The 13,764-nt window shown below is 46.6% G+C and overlaps 2 protein-coding genes across 6 annotated transcripts in view; one reads left to right on the top strand and one right to left on the bottom strand.

Moving 5' to 3' along the window:
* Positions 1-2,565, bottom strand: part of HAL (histidine ammonia-lyase) — a 66,626-nt gene extending 64,061 nt beyond the window's left edge. Inside the window, exon 1 of one of the 4 annotated variants that reach the window (XM_056574289.1) lies at positions 2,426-2,565. The gene's annotated coding sequence lies outside the window, so the exon portion shown is untranslated. Of the gene's footprint in view, positions 1-2,179; positions 2,264-2,311 lie in introns of those variants that run through there. The other 3 variants (XM_056574287.1, XM_056574288.1, XM_056574291.1) reach the window with 3 other exon arrangements.
* RXYLT1 (ribitol xylosyltransferase 1) overlaps positions 2,353-13,764 on the top strand; it is a 24,257-nt gene continuing 12,845 nt past the window's right edge. The window contains exons 1-2 of one of the 2 annotated variants that reach the window (XM_056574293.1): positions 2,353-2,565; positions 10,218-10,388. In XM_056574293.1, the coding sequence (XP_056430268.1) occupies positions 2,358-2,565; positions 10,218-10,388 (379 nt within the window). In that variant the 5' untranslated portion in view covers positions 2,353-2,357. The remainder of the gene's footprint in view (positions 2,566-10,217; positions 10,389-13,764) is intronic. The other variant, XM_056574294.1, reaches the window with a different exon arrangement.

Here is a 13,764-nt window from a genome sequence, read left to right as displayed (position 1 = left end):
AGTTTGTGACCTAACTCAGTGTTTCACAACCAGTGTGCCTCCAGCTGTTGCAAAACTACAACTCCCAGCATGTACGGTGCATGGTGTACATTGACTGCTGAGAGTTGGAGTTTGCAACAGCTGGAGGCACACCAGTCGTGAAACACTGAGTTAGGTAAAAAAAACAACTCTAAGTTTCACAACCGGTGTGCCTTCAGCTGTTGCAAAACTACAACTCTCAGCAGTCACCGACAGCCAACGGGCATGCTGGGAGTTGTAGTTATGCAACCGGCAGATGCACCACTACAACTCCCAGCATGCACTTTAGCTGTTTGTGCAAGCTGGGAGTTGTAGTTATACAACAGCTGAAGGTACACTTTTCCATCGAAAAAATGTGCCTCCAGCTGTTGCAAAACCATAAGTCCCAGCATGCCCATAAGGGAATGCTGGGAGTTGTGGTGGTCTGCCTCCTGCTGTTGCATAACTACAGCTCCCAGCATGCCCTTTTTGCATGCTGGGAGCTGTTGCTAAGCAACAGCAGGAGGCTGTCACTCACCTCCAACGATCCAGCCGCATGAGGTCAGTCCCTCGTCGTCGCCGCCGCTGCCCCTGGGGCCCCGATCCCAACATTGACGCCGGGGATCGGGGTCCCCAGCACCCGGGGTGCATGTCCCGCACCCGCTCACGTCCTCCGGAAGAGGGGCGGAGCGGGTGCGGGAGTGACAGCCGCAGCAGGCGCCCTGATTGGTCGGCCGGTAATCCGGCCGATGAATCAGGGCGATCGTGAGGTGGCACCAGTGCCACCTCACCCCTGCAGGCTCTGGCTGTTCGGGGCCGTCAGAGACGGCCCCGAACAGCCAGTAATTCCGGGTCACTGGAGACCCGATTGACCCGGAATCGCCGCAGATCACTGGACTGAATTGTCCAGCGATCTGCGGCGATCGCCGACATGGGGGGCATAATGACCCCCCTGGGCGATATGCCGGGATGTCTGTTGAATGATTTCAGCAGGCATCCGACTCCGGTCCCCAACCGGCTAGCGGTGGGGACCGGAATTCCCACGGGCGTATGCATACGCCCTCGGTCCTTAAGGACTCGGAATGCAGGGCGTATCCATACGCCCTATGTCCTGAAGAGGTTAAAGGAAAACGGTCACGTTTGCTCCTGCACTAACCATAGGTACTGATGGATTGTGCGTGAGATGCCAATACCTATGATCCCTACCTTGGCCAGATCTGTCCGGCCTATCGCCCGCAATCTTAGTTTTATTATATCTGGAAATGTGGCTGTAACTGGCACGGGCGGGGTATCTGTAGCTTAACTGGCATTGACGTCAGCGCTGTCCGTCCACAGCGCTGCCCGCTTATGAATATACATCCCCCTCCCTCCAGCTCTCCCTCTCTTCACCGCTCCTAACTGGACTTCACTGTGCATGTCAGGAAGCGGCGCATGCGCAGTAAAGACCAGTTAGGAGCGGGAAGAGAGGGTGAGCTGGAGGGAGGGGGGATGTATATTCATAAGCGGGCGGCGCTGTGGACGGGCGGCGCTGACATCAGTGCCAGTTAAGCTACAGATACCCCGCCCGTGCCAGTTACAGCCACATTTCCAGATATAATAAAACTAAGATTGCGGGTGAACGGCCAGACGGATACGGCCAAGGTAGGGATCATAGGAATCAGCGTCCCCCGCATTATCTGTCAGTACCTGTTAGTGCGGGAGTGAACATGTGACAGTTTCCCTTTCAGGCCATGTTCACACTACGGAATTCAACGAGCGGAACTCCGCGGTGTGAACTTAACATTAGTGTGAATGGGTCTCCGCGAGACCCGTTCACACTGCGGAATTTCCGCGGCGGACAATTCCGCAGCTGAAATTGTTCCGCGTAAAGTAAGAACATGTTCATTCTTTGCGCGGATTCCGCGAGCACTGCATAGCTGTCAATGGTGACGGCTCAGTGCCCTGTGGCCCAAGCATTCTCGGCGGCGGCCGCCAGGCAGAATCTCCGCTCGTGGAATTCAGGCCCCCATACTTAAACCCAATTTCATTACATTTCAAACAGAACCTGCAGCGATGTCCCACCTCAGCAACCAAAGGCGGGGCACAATGCATAATACTGCAGAGGATGTCAAAGCATACTGGGAGTCATAGTTTTGCAACAGCTGGAGGCACACTGGTTGGCAAACACTGGCCTAGAACATACTGCGTTATCCATGTCTGTGTGGTCTTTCTCTATACCACTTGAATATACAGGATACACTTTCCCGGGTATAGCACAAACAACTATACACGTGACCACCACTAAACGCGGAAGTCCCCCCACTTTATACCGTACCGCCTCCCGGCGAGCCTCCGCCCCGACCAATCATGCTGCCCGTCACATGAGGGGGCGGAGTCAGAGCGGGACAGGCGCAGGATATGGCTACACGGGGAGCAGTATGAGATTCACCCGTAAGAAGTTCTGCTGCTACGTGCTGGTGCTCGTGTACTGCGCCTTCTCTTTCTATGCCGCCTACAGCGTCTTCTTCCGCCCTCCTCAGGTGTCCCGGGTACACAGGGTAGTGAGCAAGAAGGAAGGAGGCGGCAGAGGTAATGGTGTGAGGGCACTGCCGGAAAGCGTCATGCGAGGAGCGCAGCCTGTACAGTTATCCTGTAGGAAACAAAGGGGGCTATCTGCAGACTGGTGCAGAGATCCAGTGGTCGTGTGACAGCTGTCATTTCTTATAGCCACAATGTCACGTGATTGCTTCTTATGGATGACTGCTTCTCTTCTGAACATGTATTTTAGGAGAATCTGTGCAGATATATAGGGATAGGTTCACACTGCAGTGTCAGTCTGGTGTATGTGATCGATGTATAGCTATGATAGATAACACTTTACTGTATTCATCTGGATGGGGTAGCATGGAGATCTAAGCTAATCTATCCAACAAACCCTGAATACTGGAGTTCACATTAAAGGGGTACTCCGGTGCTTACACATCTTATCCACTATCCAAAGGATAGGGGATAAGATGCCTGATCGCGGGAGTCCCGCCGCTGGGGACCCCAGGGATCTTGCACGCGGCACCCCATTTATAATCAGTCCCCGGAGCGTGTTCGCTCCGGGTCTGATTACGGTCGACCGCAGGGCCGGCGGCGTGTGACGTCACGCTCCTCCCCTCAATGCAAGCCTACGGGAGGGGGTGTGATAGCTTTCATGCCCCCTCCTGTAGGCTTGCATTGAGGGGCGGAGCGTGACGTCACACGGGGGGCGGAGGCGTGACGTCACACGCCGCCGGCTAGGTGGTTATCCGTAATCAGACCCGGAGCGAACACGCTCCGGGGACTGATTACAAATGGGGTGCTGCGTGCAAGATCCCGGGGGTCCCCAGCGGCAGGACTCCCGCGATCAGGCATCTTATACCCTATCCTTTGGATAGGGGATAAGATGTGTAAGCACCGGAGTACCCCTTTAATGTGAGCTCCAGTATTTTACTTCAGCACATTCTGCATAGATATGCGCCAATAGACGCAGCTCATACTGGGCGGTCCAGTTGCTGGCAAGTTCCATGCACAAATCTCATTCATAAGAAAAGGGCTTGTTCACCGAACTTCATAGCAAAGAAGAAATGGCGCACTCGCCAGTAGATGTGTTCAACCTATTTATTGAAAGTGACCACTCTATCAGGGGAAATGGGACAGAGGCATAGCACGGGGTGTACTGGATAGGCCCCGTACACTCCCAGCCTTCAGTACGAATGGAGATTCATCATTAGCAACAAGATAAATGTCTCCTGAACAGCTGCCCAGATTTTCACTTGGTAATAAGCGTTAGGAACAGGGTTTACCTTGCTCTGTTTCTCTTTAAGGGTACCTTCCCACCTGGCATATTTTGCTGCGTATTTGCTGGTGCGTATTTTATTTCCCATTGAAGTCAATGGGTAGGAAAATACGCAGCAGCAAAATACGCCAGGTGGGAATGTACCCTAAAGGGATATTGAAATCAGGCTAGGGCATCCTAACCGGCTAATAGCATTTAGCCTAAACTTGCTATGCTATGGCACTTATATGGAATACCTTGTGCAATCGTGTTATGTAATTGCATATTAATTTAATTGCTTTCATGCTATATTTCATTTTAAGTTAACTGTGCAAACACTGGCAGCTTCTCCCACTAAGGCTCCTTTTACACTACAGACTTCCATAAGGAAATTCCAAGAAAATTCAGCTTGCAGCAGAATTCTATTGATTTCACATATTGGAAGTTCCATAACATAACTTGGGATGAAAAATTAGATTCTTCAGACATTAAAGGTGTACTCTGGCCCTAATACATCTTATCCCCTATCCTTTGGATAGGGGATAAGATGTCTGACCGCGGGGGTCCCACCTTTGCGAGCTCTCCGCAGCACTGGAGGCTCCTAGTGTGCAGTGTGACGACCAGCCTCCAGCGCTGTGGAGAGCTCGCAAAGGTGGGTGCTAAAAGACAGATTGCGGGGGTCCCCAGCAGCGGGAACCCCGCAATCGGACATCTTATCCCCTAGCCTTTGGCCGGAGTACCCCTTTAACCCCTTAACAACCAAGTACGTAAATGTACGTCCTGGTTTGGCGGGACTTCCCGCACCAGGACGTACATTTACGTCCTGTGTATGACCGCGAGCATTGGAACGGTGCTCGCGTCATACACGGCAGGTTCTGGCTGCTAGTAGCAGCCAGGGACCCGCCCGTAATGGCCAGCATTGGCGATCGCGCGGATGTCCGCCATTAACCCCTCAAATGCCGTGATCAATACAGATCACGGCATCTGCAGCATTGCGGTACTTTGGATGATCGGATCGCCCGCAGCACTGCCCTGCCGAACCCATCATCCAGTATGGCGGCCGGAGGTCCACTCACCTGGCTTCGGCCGTCTCCCGGGGTCTTCTGCTCTGGTCTGAGATCAAGCAGACCAGAGCAGAAGATCACCGATAATACTGATCAGTGCTGTGTCCTATACATAGCACTGAACAGTATTAGCAATCAAAGGATTGCTATAGATAGTCCCCTATGGGGACATAAAAAGTGTATAAAATAAGTTGAAAAATGTAAAAATTAAAATAAAAAAAAGTGAAAAATCCCCTCCCCCAATAAAAATGAAAATTGTCCGTTTTCCCCATTTTACCTCCAAAAAGCGTAAAACATTTTTTTTTTTTATAAACCTATTTAGTATCGCCACGTGCGTAAATGTCCGTACTAACAAAATATAATGTTAATTATCCTGTACGGTGAACGGCGTAAATGTAAAAAATTAAAAAAGTCCAAAAATGCTGCTTTTTTGTCACATTTTATAAAACAAAAACATTTTATAAAAAATGATCTAAAAGTTTTATATATGCTAATTTGGTATTGATAAAAAGTACAGATGACGGCGCAAAAAAATTAGCCCTGATACCGCCCTATATATGGAAAAATGAAAAAGTAATATTTTAGATTGCTGATTTTGTACAAAAAGTTTTTAGATTTTTTTTTTTTTAGCGGTACAAAAATATTAAAATATCTAGCCATGGTTATCATTTTAATCGTATTGACCCACAGAATAAAGAACACGTCATTTTTACCGTAAAGTGTATAGTGTGAAAAACAAAACCCTCCAAAATTTGCAAAATTGTGGTTTTAATTAAAATTTCCTCCCCCAAAATTTTTTGGGGGGGTTCGCCGTACATTTTATGGTAAAATGAGAGGTTTCATTACAAAGTACAATTGGTCACGCAAAAAACAAGCCCTTATATGGGTCTGTAGATGGAAATATAAAGGAGTTATAGATTTTTGAAGACGAGGAGGAAAAAACAAAAACGCAAAAATAAAATTGGCCTGGTCCTTAACCCCTTAAGGACCGAGCCCTTTTTCACCTTAAGGACCGGAGCGTTTTTTGCAATTCTGACCACTGTCACTTTAAACATTAATAACTCTGGAATGCTTTTAGTTATCATTCTGATTCCGAGATTGTTTTTTCGTGACATATTCTACTTTAACTTAGTGGTAAAATTTTATGGTAACTTGCATCCTTTCTTGGTGAAAAATCCCAAAATTTGATGAAAAAAATGAAAATTTTGCATTTTTCTAACTTTGAAGCTCTCTGCTTGTAAGGAAAATGGATATTCAAAATAATTTTTTTTGGGGTTCACATATACAATATGTCTACTTTATGTTTGCATCATAAAATTTATGAGTTTTTACTTTTGGAAGACACCAGAGGGCTTCAAAGTTCAGCAGCAATTTTGAAATTTTTCACAAAATTTTCAAACTCGCTATTTTTCATGGACCAGTTCAGGTTTGAAGTGGATTTGAAGGGTCTTCATATTAGAAATACCCCATAAAAGACCCCATTATAAAAACTACACCCCCCAAAGTATTCAAAATGACATTCAGTAAGTGTATTAACCCTTTAGGTGTTTCACAGGAATAGCAGCAAAGTGAAGGAGAAAATTCAAAATCTTCATTTTTTACACTCTCATGTTCTTGTAGACCCAATTTTTGAATTTTTTGCAAGGGGTAAAAAGGAGAAAATTTTTACTTGTATTTGAAACCCAATTTCTCTCGAGTAAGCACATACCTCATATGTCTATGTTAATTGTTCGGCGGGCGCAGTAGAGGGCTCAGAAGGGAAGGAGCGACAAATGGTTTTTGGGGGGCATGTCACATTTAGGAAGCCCCTATGGTGCCAGGACAGCAAAAAAACACACATGGCATACCATTTTGGAAACTAGACCCCTCAGGGAACGTAACAAGGGGTAAAGTGAACCTTAATACCCCACAGGTGTTTCACGACTTTTGCATATGTAAAAAAAATATATTTTTTTTTACCTAAAATGCTTGATTTCCCAAAAAATTTTACATTTTTAAAAAGGGTAATAGCAGAAAATACCCCCCAAAATTTGAAGCCCAATTTCTCCCGATTCAGAAAACACCCCATATGGGGGTGAAAATTGCTCTGCTGGCGCACTACAGGTCTCAGAAGGGAAGGAGTCACATTTGGCTTTTTGAAAGCAAATTTTGCTCTGGGGGCATGCCGCATTTAGGAAGCCCCTATGGTGCCAGGACAGCAAAAAAAAAACACATGGCATACCATTTTGGAAACTAGACCCCTCGGGGAACGTAACAAGGGGTTAAGTGAACCTTTATACCCCACAGGTGTTTCATGACTTTTGTATATGTAAAAAAAAAAAAATTTTTTACCTAAAATGCCTGTTTTCCCACAAATTTTACATTTTTAAAAAGGGTAATAGCAGAAAATATCTGCCAAAATTTGAAGCCCAATTTCTCCCGAGTACGGCGATACCCCATATGTGTCCCTAAACTGTTGCCTTGAAATACGACAGGGCTCCAAAGTGAGAGCGCCATGCGCATTTGAGGCCTAAATTAGGGACTTGCATAGGGGTGGACATAGGGGTATTCTACGCCAGTGATTCCCAAACAGGGTGCCTCCAGCTCTTGTAAAACTCCCAGCATGCCTGGACAGTCAGTGGCTATCTGGCAATACTGGGAGTAGTTGTTTTGCAACAGCTGGAGGCTCCGTTCTGGAAACAGTGGCGTACCAGACGTTTTTCATTTTTATTGGGGAGGGGGGCTGTGTAGGGGTATGTGTATATGTAGTGTTTTTTACTTTTTATTTTATTTTGTGTTAGTGCAGTGTAGTGTTTTTAGGGTACAGTCGCACGGGCGGGGGTTTCACAGTAGTTTCTCGCTGGCAGTTTGAGCAGCGGCAGAAAATTTGCTGCAGCTCAAACTTGCAGCCGGATACTTACTGTAATCCTCCGCCCATGTGAGTGTACCCTGTACATTCACATTGGGGGGGGGGAACATCCAGCTGTTGCAAAACTACAACTCCCAGCATGTACGGTCTATCAGTGCATGCTGGGAGTTGTAGTTATGCAACATCTGGAGACACACAGGTTGTGAAACACCGAGTTTGGTAACAAACTCAGTGTTTTGCAACCAGTGTGCCTTCAGCTGTTGCAAAAGCTACGACCCCCAGCATGTACGGACAGCGGAAGGGCATGCTGGGTCTTGTAGTTATGCAACAGCCGGAGGCATACTACATTGGCTGGGGATGCTGGGGATTGTAGTTATGCAACAGCTGGAGACACACTGGTTTACTACTTAACTCAGTGTGCCTTCAGCTGTTGCAAAACTACAACTCTCAGCAGTCACCGACAGCCAACGGGCATGCTGGGAGTTGTAGTTATGCAACCACCAGATGCACCACTACAACTCCCAGCATGCACTTGAGCTGTTTGTGCAAGCTGGGAGTTGTATTTACACAACAGCTGAAGGTACACTTTTCCATAGAAAGAATGTGCCTCCAGCTGTTGCAAAACTACAAGTCCCAGCATGCCCATAAGGGCATGCTGGGAGTTGTGGTGGTCTGCCTCCTGCTGTTGCATAACTACAGCTCCCAGCATGCCCTTGTTGCATGCTGGGAGCTGTTGCTAAGCAACAGCAGGAGGCTGTCACTCACCTCCAACGATCCACACAGGACTGTCCCTCGCCACCGCCGCCGTCGCTCCTGGGGCCCCGATCCCAACAGGGACGCCGGGGATCGGGGTCCCCAGCACCCGGGGTCGTCTTCCCGCTCACGTCCTCCGGAAGAGGGGCGGAGCGGGTTGCGGGAGTGACACCCGCAGCAGGCGCCCTGATTGGTCGGCCGGCCGACGAATCAGGGCGATCGTGAGGTGGCACCAGTGCCACCTCACCCCTGCAGACTCTGGCTGTTCGGGGCCGTCTCTGATGGCCCCGATCAGCCAGTAATTCCGGGTCATCGGGTCACTGGAGACCCGATTGACCCGGAATCCGCCGCAGATCGCTGGACTGAATTGTCCAGCGATCTGCGGCAATCGCCGACATGGGGGGACATAATGACCCCCCTGGGCGATATGCCGGGATGCCTGCTGAACGATTTCAGCAGGCATCCGGCTCCCCTCCGGCTAGCGGTGGGGGCCGGAAATGCTCAGGGCGTATCCATACGCCCTCGGTCCTTAAGGACTTGGAAACGGAGGCGTATGGATACGCCCTATGTCCTTAAGGGGTTGAAGGAGTTCTCTAAGCTAAAACTTTTAACCCCCTCTGTGCCCGGGCTGTAAAACTATACATAATAACCTTTCACTTACCTGCCTACAATCCCCCGTTGTTCCGATATCGCCGTCCCGGTCTCTTCCACTTCCTGCGGGTCGGCGACTTCACTCTGCGCTCAGCCTATCAGCGGCCGCAGCAATGTGCCGTCGCGGCTGCTGATAGGCTGGTCGCAGAGTGAAGTCACCGACCCGCAGGAAGCGGAAGAGACCGCGACCGGAGAACGGGACGGCGATATCGGAACAACGGGGGATGGTAGGCAGGTAAGTGAAAGTTTATTATGTATAGTTTTACAGCGTGGGCACAGCGGGGGATAAAAGATTTCAGTTGGAGAACTCATTTAAGGTGAAAATGGGCTTGGTCCTTAAGGGGTTAAAGGGTACCTCTCATCAAATAAACTTTTGATATATTTTAGATTAATGAATGTTGAATAACTTTCCAATAGCATGTTAATGAAAAATATGCTTCTTTCTATTGTATTTTTCCCGATCAGTCCTGTCAGCAAGCATTTCTGACTCATGCTGGAGTCCTAAACACTTAGAGCTGCCAGCCTGCTTTGTTCACAGCCAAACAGGCTGGCAGCTCTGAGTGTTCTCCTTTGTGAACAAAGCAGACTGGCAGCTCGCAGTGTTTAGGACTCCAGCATGAGTCTGAAATGCTTGCTGCCAGGACTGGTAGGGAGACCCCTAGTGGTAAATTAAATAGAAAGAAGCATATTTTTTAATAACATGCAATTGTGAAGTTATTCTGCATACATTAATCTAGAATATATCAAAAGTTTTTTGATGAGAGGTACCCTTTAAGCACCAATTCCAGAGGAGGCTGCTGCAAGCAGAATCCACCCAGAATTTTCACAAAGAAATTAACCCAGCCAAAGGTTATGTTCACATGGAGAAATGTCCGTATGGAATTCCGCTGAAATATTTTGCACAGACATTCCACTGCAGCAGAGCCCCATTGATTTCAATAGGATTTTGCTGCATTCCAGTGTCTGATAGACTTGTCTTTTCTTTATGTAGATTCTGCTTGGAAATGCATTTGCCGTCTATGAGACATTGCTTTTTCGAGCGGTCCTATCGTCTGCCGGATTAATAGTGGTTGATCACCAGATTTGAACCCCAACAATGACTTATGTATTTTTTGCTTTGCAGCGTCTCTTTATATTGGAAATGAGCAGTGGAATCCTTGGGAAGAAGAAGAAAAGGGCCATAAGGGCTCACGTGTTCAAAAAGTAGAAAATAACTGGAAAAGCCTATTAAACCTAAACTCCCGTCAAGAACATCCAGAACTCCAGGTACAGATCTGGGGCAAGGCTGCTATTGGTAAGTGATGGCTAGACTTTTATATGTTTTGTAATCTGATGCTGCATTGTACTAAGGGGGATTTTCCAAAATTCTGTTTACACAATTTGGCTCATCTGTGAAATGGCATACATTTGTTTTTCCTTTTTTTTTTTTCTTTTTTTTAATGTAACTACAGCATATCCTGTCACTTGTGGTTTTGTAGTGCACCAACACCCCTGCCAATCAGCTGCAAGACAGGCAGAACAAGGCTACAGCCTCTTCAGACAGTTATGCAAGGAACTGCAGAATTGTCCTGTTCACTTAAAGGGGTACTCCGCTTCTCAGCATTTGGAACAACTCTGGAGCCGGTGCCAGGAGCTCATGATGTCATCGCCCTGCCCCCTGTCACACCCCACCCTCTCAATGCAAGTCTATGGGAGGGGGCGTGACGGATGTCACGCCCCCTCCCATAGACTTGCATTGAGGGGGTGGGGTGTGACGTCACGAGGGGGCAGTGCGATGACATCCTGAGCTCTTGGCTCCAGCGTTCGGAACAGTTTGTTCCAAATGCTGAGCAGCGGAGTACCCCTTTAAATGGGGCAACACAGCAGTTCCTTGCACTGCCACTACTAATAGTACAGCAATAAACATTTAGGGTCTATTCACACTGTCAGGCCCAAGGCCTGATTATGGAAACATACCTGTGTTTTATTATTGCATCTGTCTATAAACTAAGACCTGGGGGGTGAGGGGTCATTCAGACGGTGTATCCTGTGTCTTTTGTGTATTGCAATTTATTGAGGGGGCATGGCTGGTTGTTTGTTTGAAGCCAGGAGCTTCTTTGAAGCGGCAGGATGGGAGATAACGGATGCCCCTTGGTGGGATCAGAGGGGAGGGGGTAATGGAGCTTCCCTCCAAAAAAACAAGCAGATATGATATTTAAACAATGCTAGTCTCAAAGTTGGTTGTTAAGATCTATGCCCCAAGCTGACAAGACCATCCTAAGAACAGCTGGAGACCCACTCTCATGGACTGCTAATATCATCATGCTGTAAGAACTTCATTTTTGCTTTCTGAATTTGCTAAACTCTTTTTTATATAGTTTTGTAACTGTATGTCATTTGTTTCTGTGTATGTGTGTGTGTATATATATATATATATATATATATATATATATATATATATATATATATATATATATATATATATATATATCACTGTGATACCTTTTATCAGATTAAATGTTTAATTAATCAGCTCTGGTCTTTGATCTCTAAATATATGAGCTCACCTTTCTGAAGGCAGCTCGGGTGAAACATGTTTATCTAAGGGTTAATTTGGTGACTTGCTGGAACTAGTAGTGGATACCCAGAGGTCTGGCGGCTTTAACCCTTGCACCATCACACTCTCTTTAGCGTCTTGGCTGGACCGATAGGGTGTGATCTTGACACACACGTACAGTATTCTGCACAGATTTGATGTGCAGGATTTCAAACGGTGTTCTGTCATTTAGTTTACATTGAAATCTGCGCAGAATACTGTACGTGTGAATAGACCATGAAGGGGCTGTGGCACTTAAACACAACAGCCTTTTAAAATAGTTGATAGGCGGAGAGCTCCAGGTGTTGGATCCCTGCTGATCTAATCTTGATGCCATTTTGGAGGATAGGTAATCTGTTTTAAAAGGTGGAATTACCCCTTTAAAAGAGAGAAATATAAAATATCTCACATGTGAGTACACCCCTCACACTTGTGTAAATGTTTCATCATATCTTTTCATGTGATGACACTACTGCAATGTAAAGTAGTGAGTGCACAGCCTCTAGAACAGTGTTACATGTTGTGTCCCCTGGAAATTACCGAACGCGCAGCCAGTAATGTCTAAACCTTAGCAACTAAAGTGAGTACACCCCTAAATGGAAATATTGGGTTCAAAGTGTCAATATTTTTGTGGCCACCATTATTTTCCAGCACTACCTTTTAACCCCTTAAGGACACAGGCTTTTTCCGTTTTTGCACTTTCGTTTTTATCTCCTCACCTTCTAAAAATCGTAACGCTTTAAATTTTGCACCTACAGATGAGGGCTTTTTTTCTTTTCTTTCTTTTTTGCACCACCAATTGTACTTTATAATGACATCAATCATTTTACCACAAAATTTACTGCGAAACCAGAAATATTTGTGGGTCCAAATTTGGGGGGGGGGGGGGGGGGGGGAAACGTCATTTTGTAATTTTTGGGGGCTTCCGATTCAATGCAGTGCACTTTTCTGTGAAAATGACACCTTTAGCTTTCTGTAGGTCCATACAGTTACAAGGATACCCAAATTATATAGGTTTTATTTAATTTTACAACTTTTTATAACTTTCGCCAAAATTAGTATGTGTAAAATAGTCATTTTCTGACCCCCTATAACTTTTTTTAGTTTTCCATATACAGGGCTATATGAGGTCTCATTTTTTGCACCATGATCTAAAGTTTTTATCTGTACCATTTTTGATTTGATGGGACTTTTTGATTGCTTTTTATCCAATTTTTTTTTTTTTTTGGGTATACAAAGTAACCAAGAATATGCAATTTTGGAATTTTTTCAGCGTATGCCATTGACCATCCGGTTTAATCAACATAATATTTTTATAGTTCGGACATTGACGCACGTGGCGATACCACATATGTTTATTTTTATTATGTTTACATGTTTTTTATAAGGAATTTGTGAAAAGGGGAGTAATTCACACTTTTAATATGGAAGGGGTTAATGTGTGTTTTTAAACTTTTTATTCACCTTTTTTTTTTTTTTCAATTTTTTTAGTCCCCTTTGGGGACTTTTAGGAGGAGTCAGTAGATTCCTCATATAGATCAATGTGGTTCCATAGAACCACATTGATCTTTGTGCTCTGCACTCGATTGATAAAGCCTGGTCCTGCCAGGCTTTATCATTCTCAGCACAGCAGCCAGCACAGGAGGAGAGGTAAGCCCTCTGGCTACCTCAGCAGTGGTTCGCCCCCCAGCGATCGCGCTGCTGGGGTGTTAATAGCCAACCGTGGCGATCACCGCATGTCTGCTATTAACGCTGGTCCTCAGCTACAAGAATCAGCTGGGAGCTGGCTGGTATGACGCGGGCTTGAGTCAGGAGCCCACGTCATACACTGCTTGCGGTCTCAGGATGAGCCGGCTCGTCCTTAGACGGCAACCGGTTAAAAGGGTTCTCCACCCCTAAGGATAGGGGATAAGATGTCTGATGGCAGGGGTCTTGCTGCTGGGAACACCCGTGGTCTTTGCTGCGGCACCGCATTCATCCGCTTCACAGAGCAAACTTCGCTCAGTGCCTGAGGACTAGCGATGCGGCTGTGACGTCAGGAGGGTGGCGTGACCCTGACGTCATGAGCTTCCGGTGCTGCAGGGAGATTGCGGGG

This window comes from Hyla sarda, chromosome 4 (genome assembly GCF_029499605.1).
Source record: "Hyla sarda isolate aHylSar1 chromosome 4, aHylSar1.hap1, whole genome shotgun sequence".
In the NCBI taxonomy this organism is placed as follows: Eukaryota; Metazoa; Chordata; class Amphibia; order Anura; family Hylidae; genus Hyla; species Hyla sarda.
Note: the sequence above shows the minus strand (reverse complement) of the source record. Positions and strands in the feature narration are given on the sequence as shown.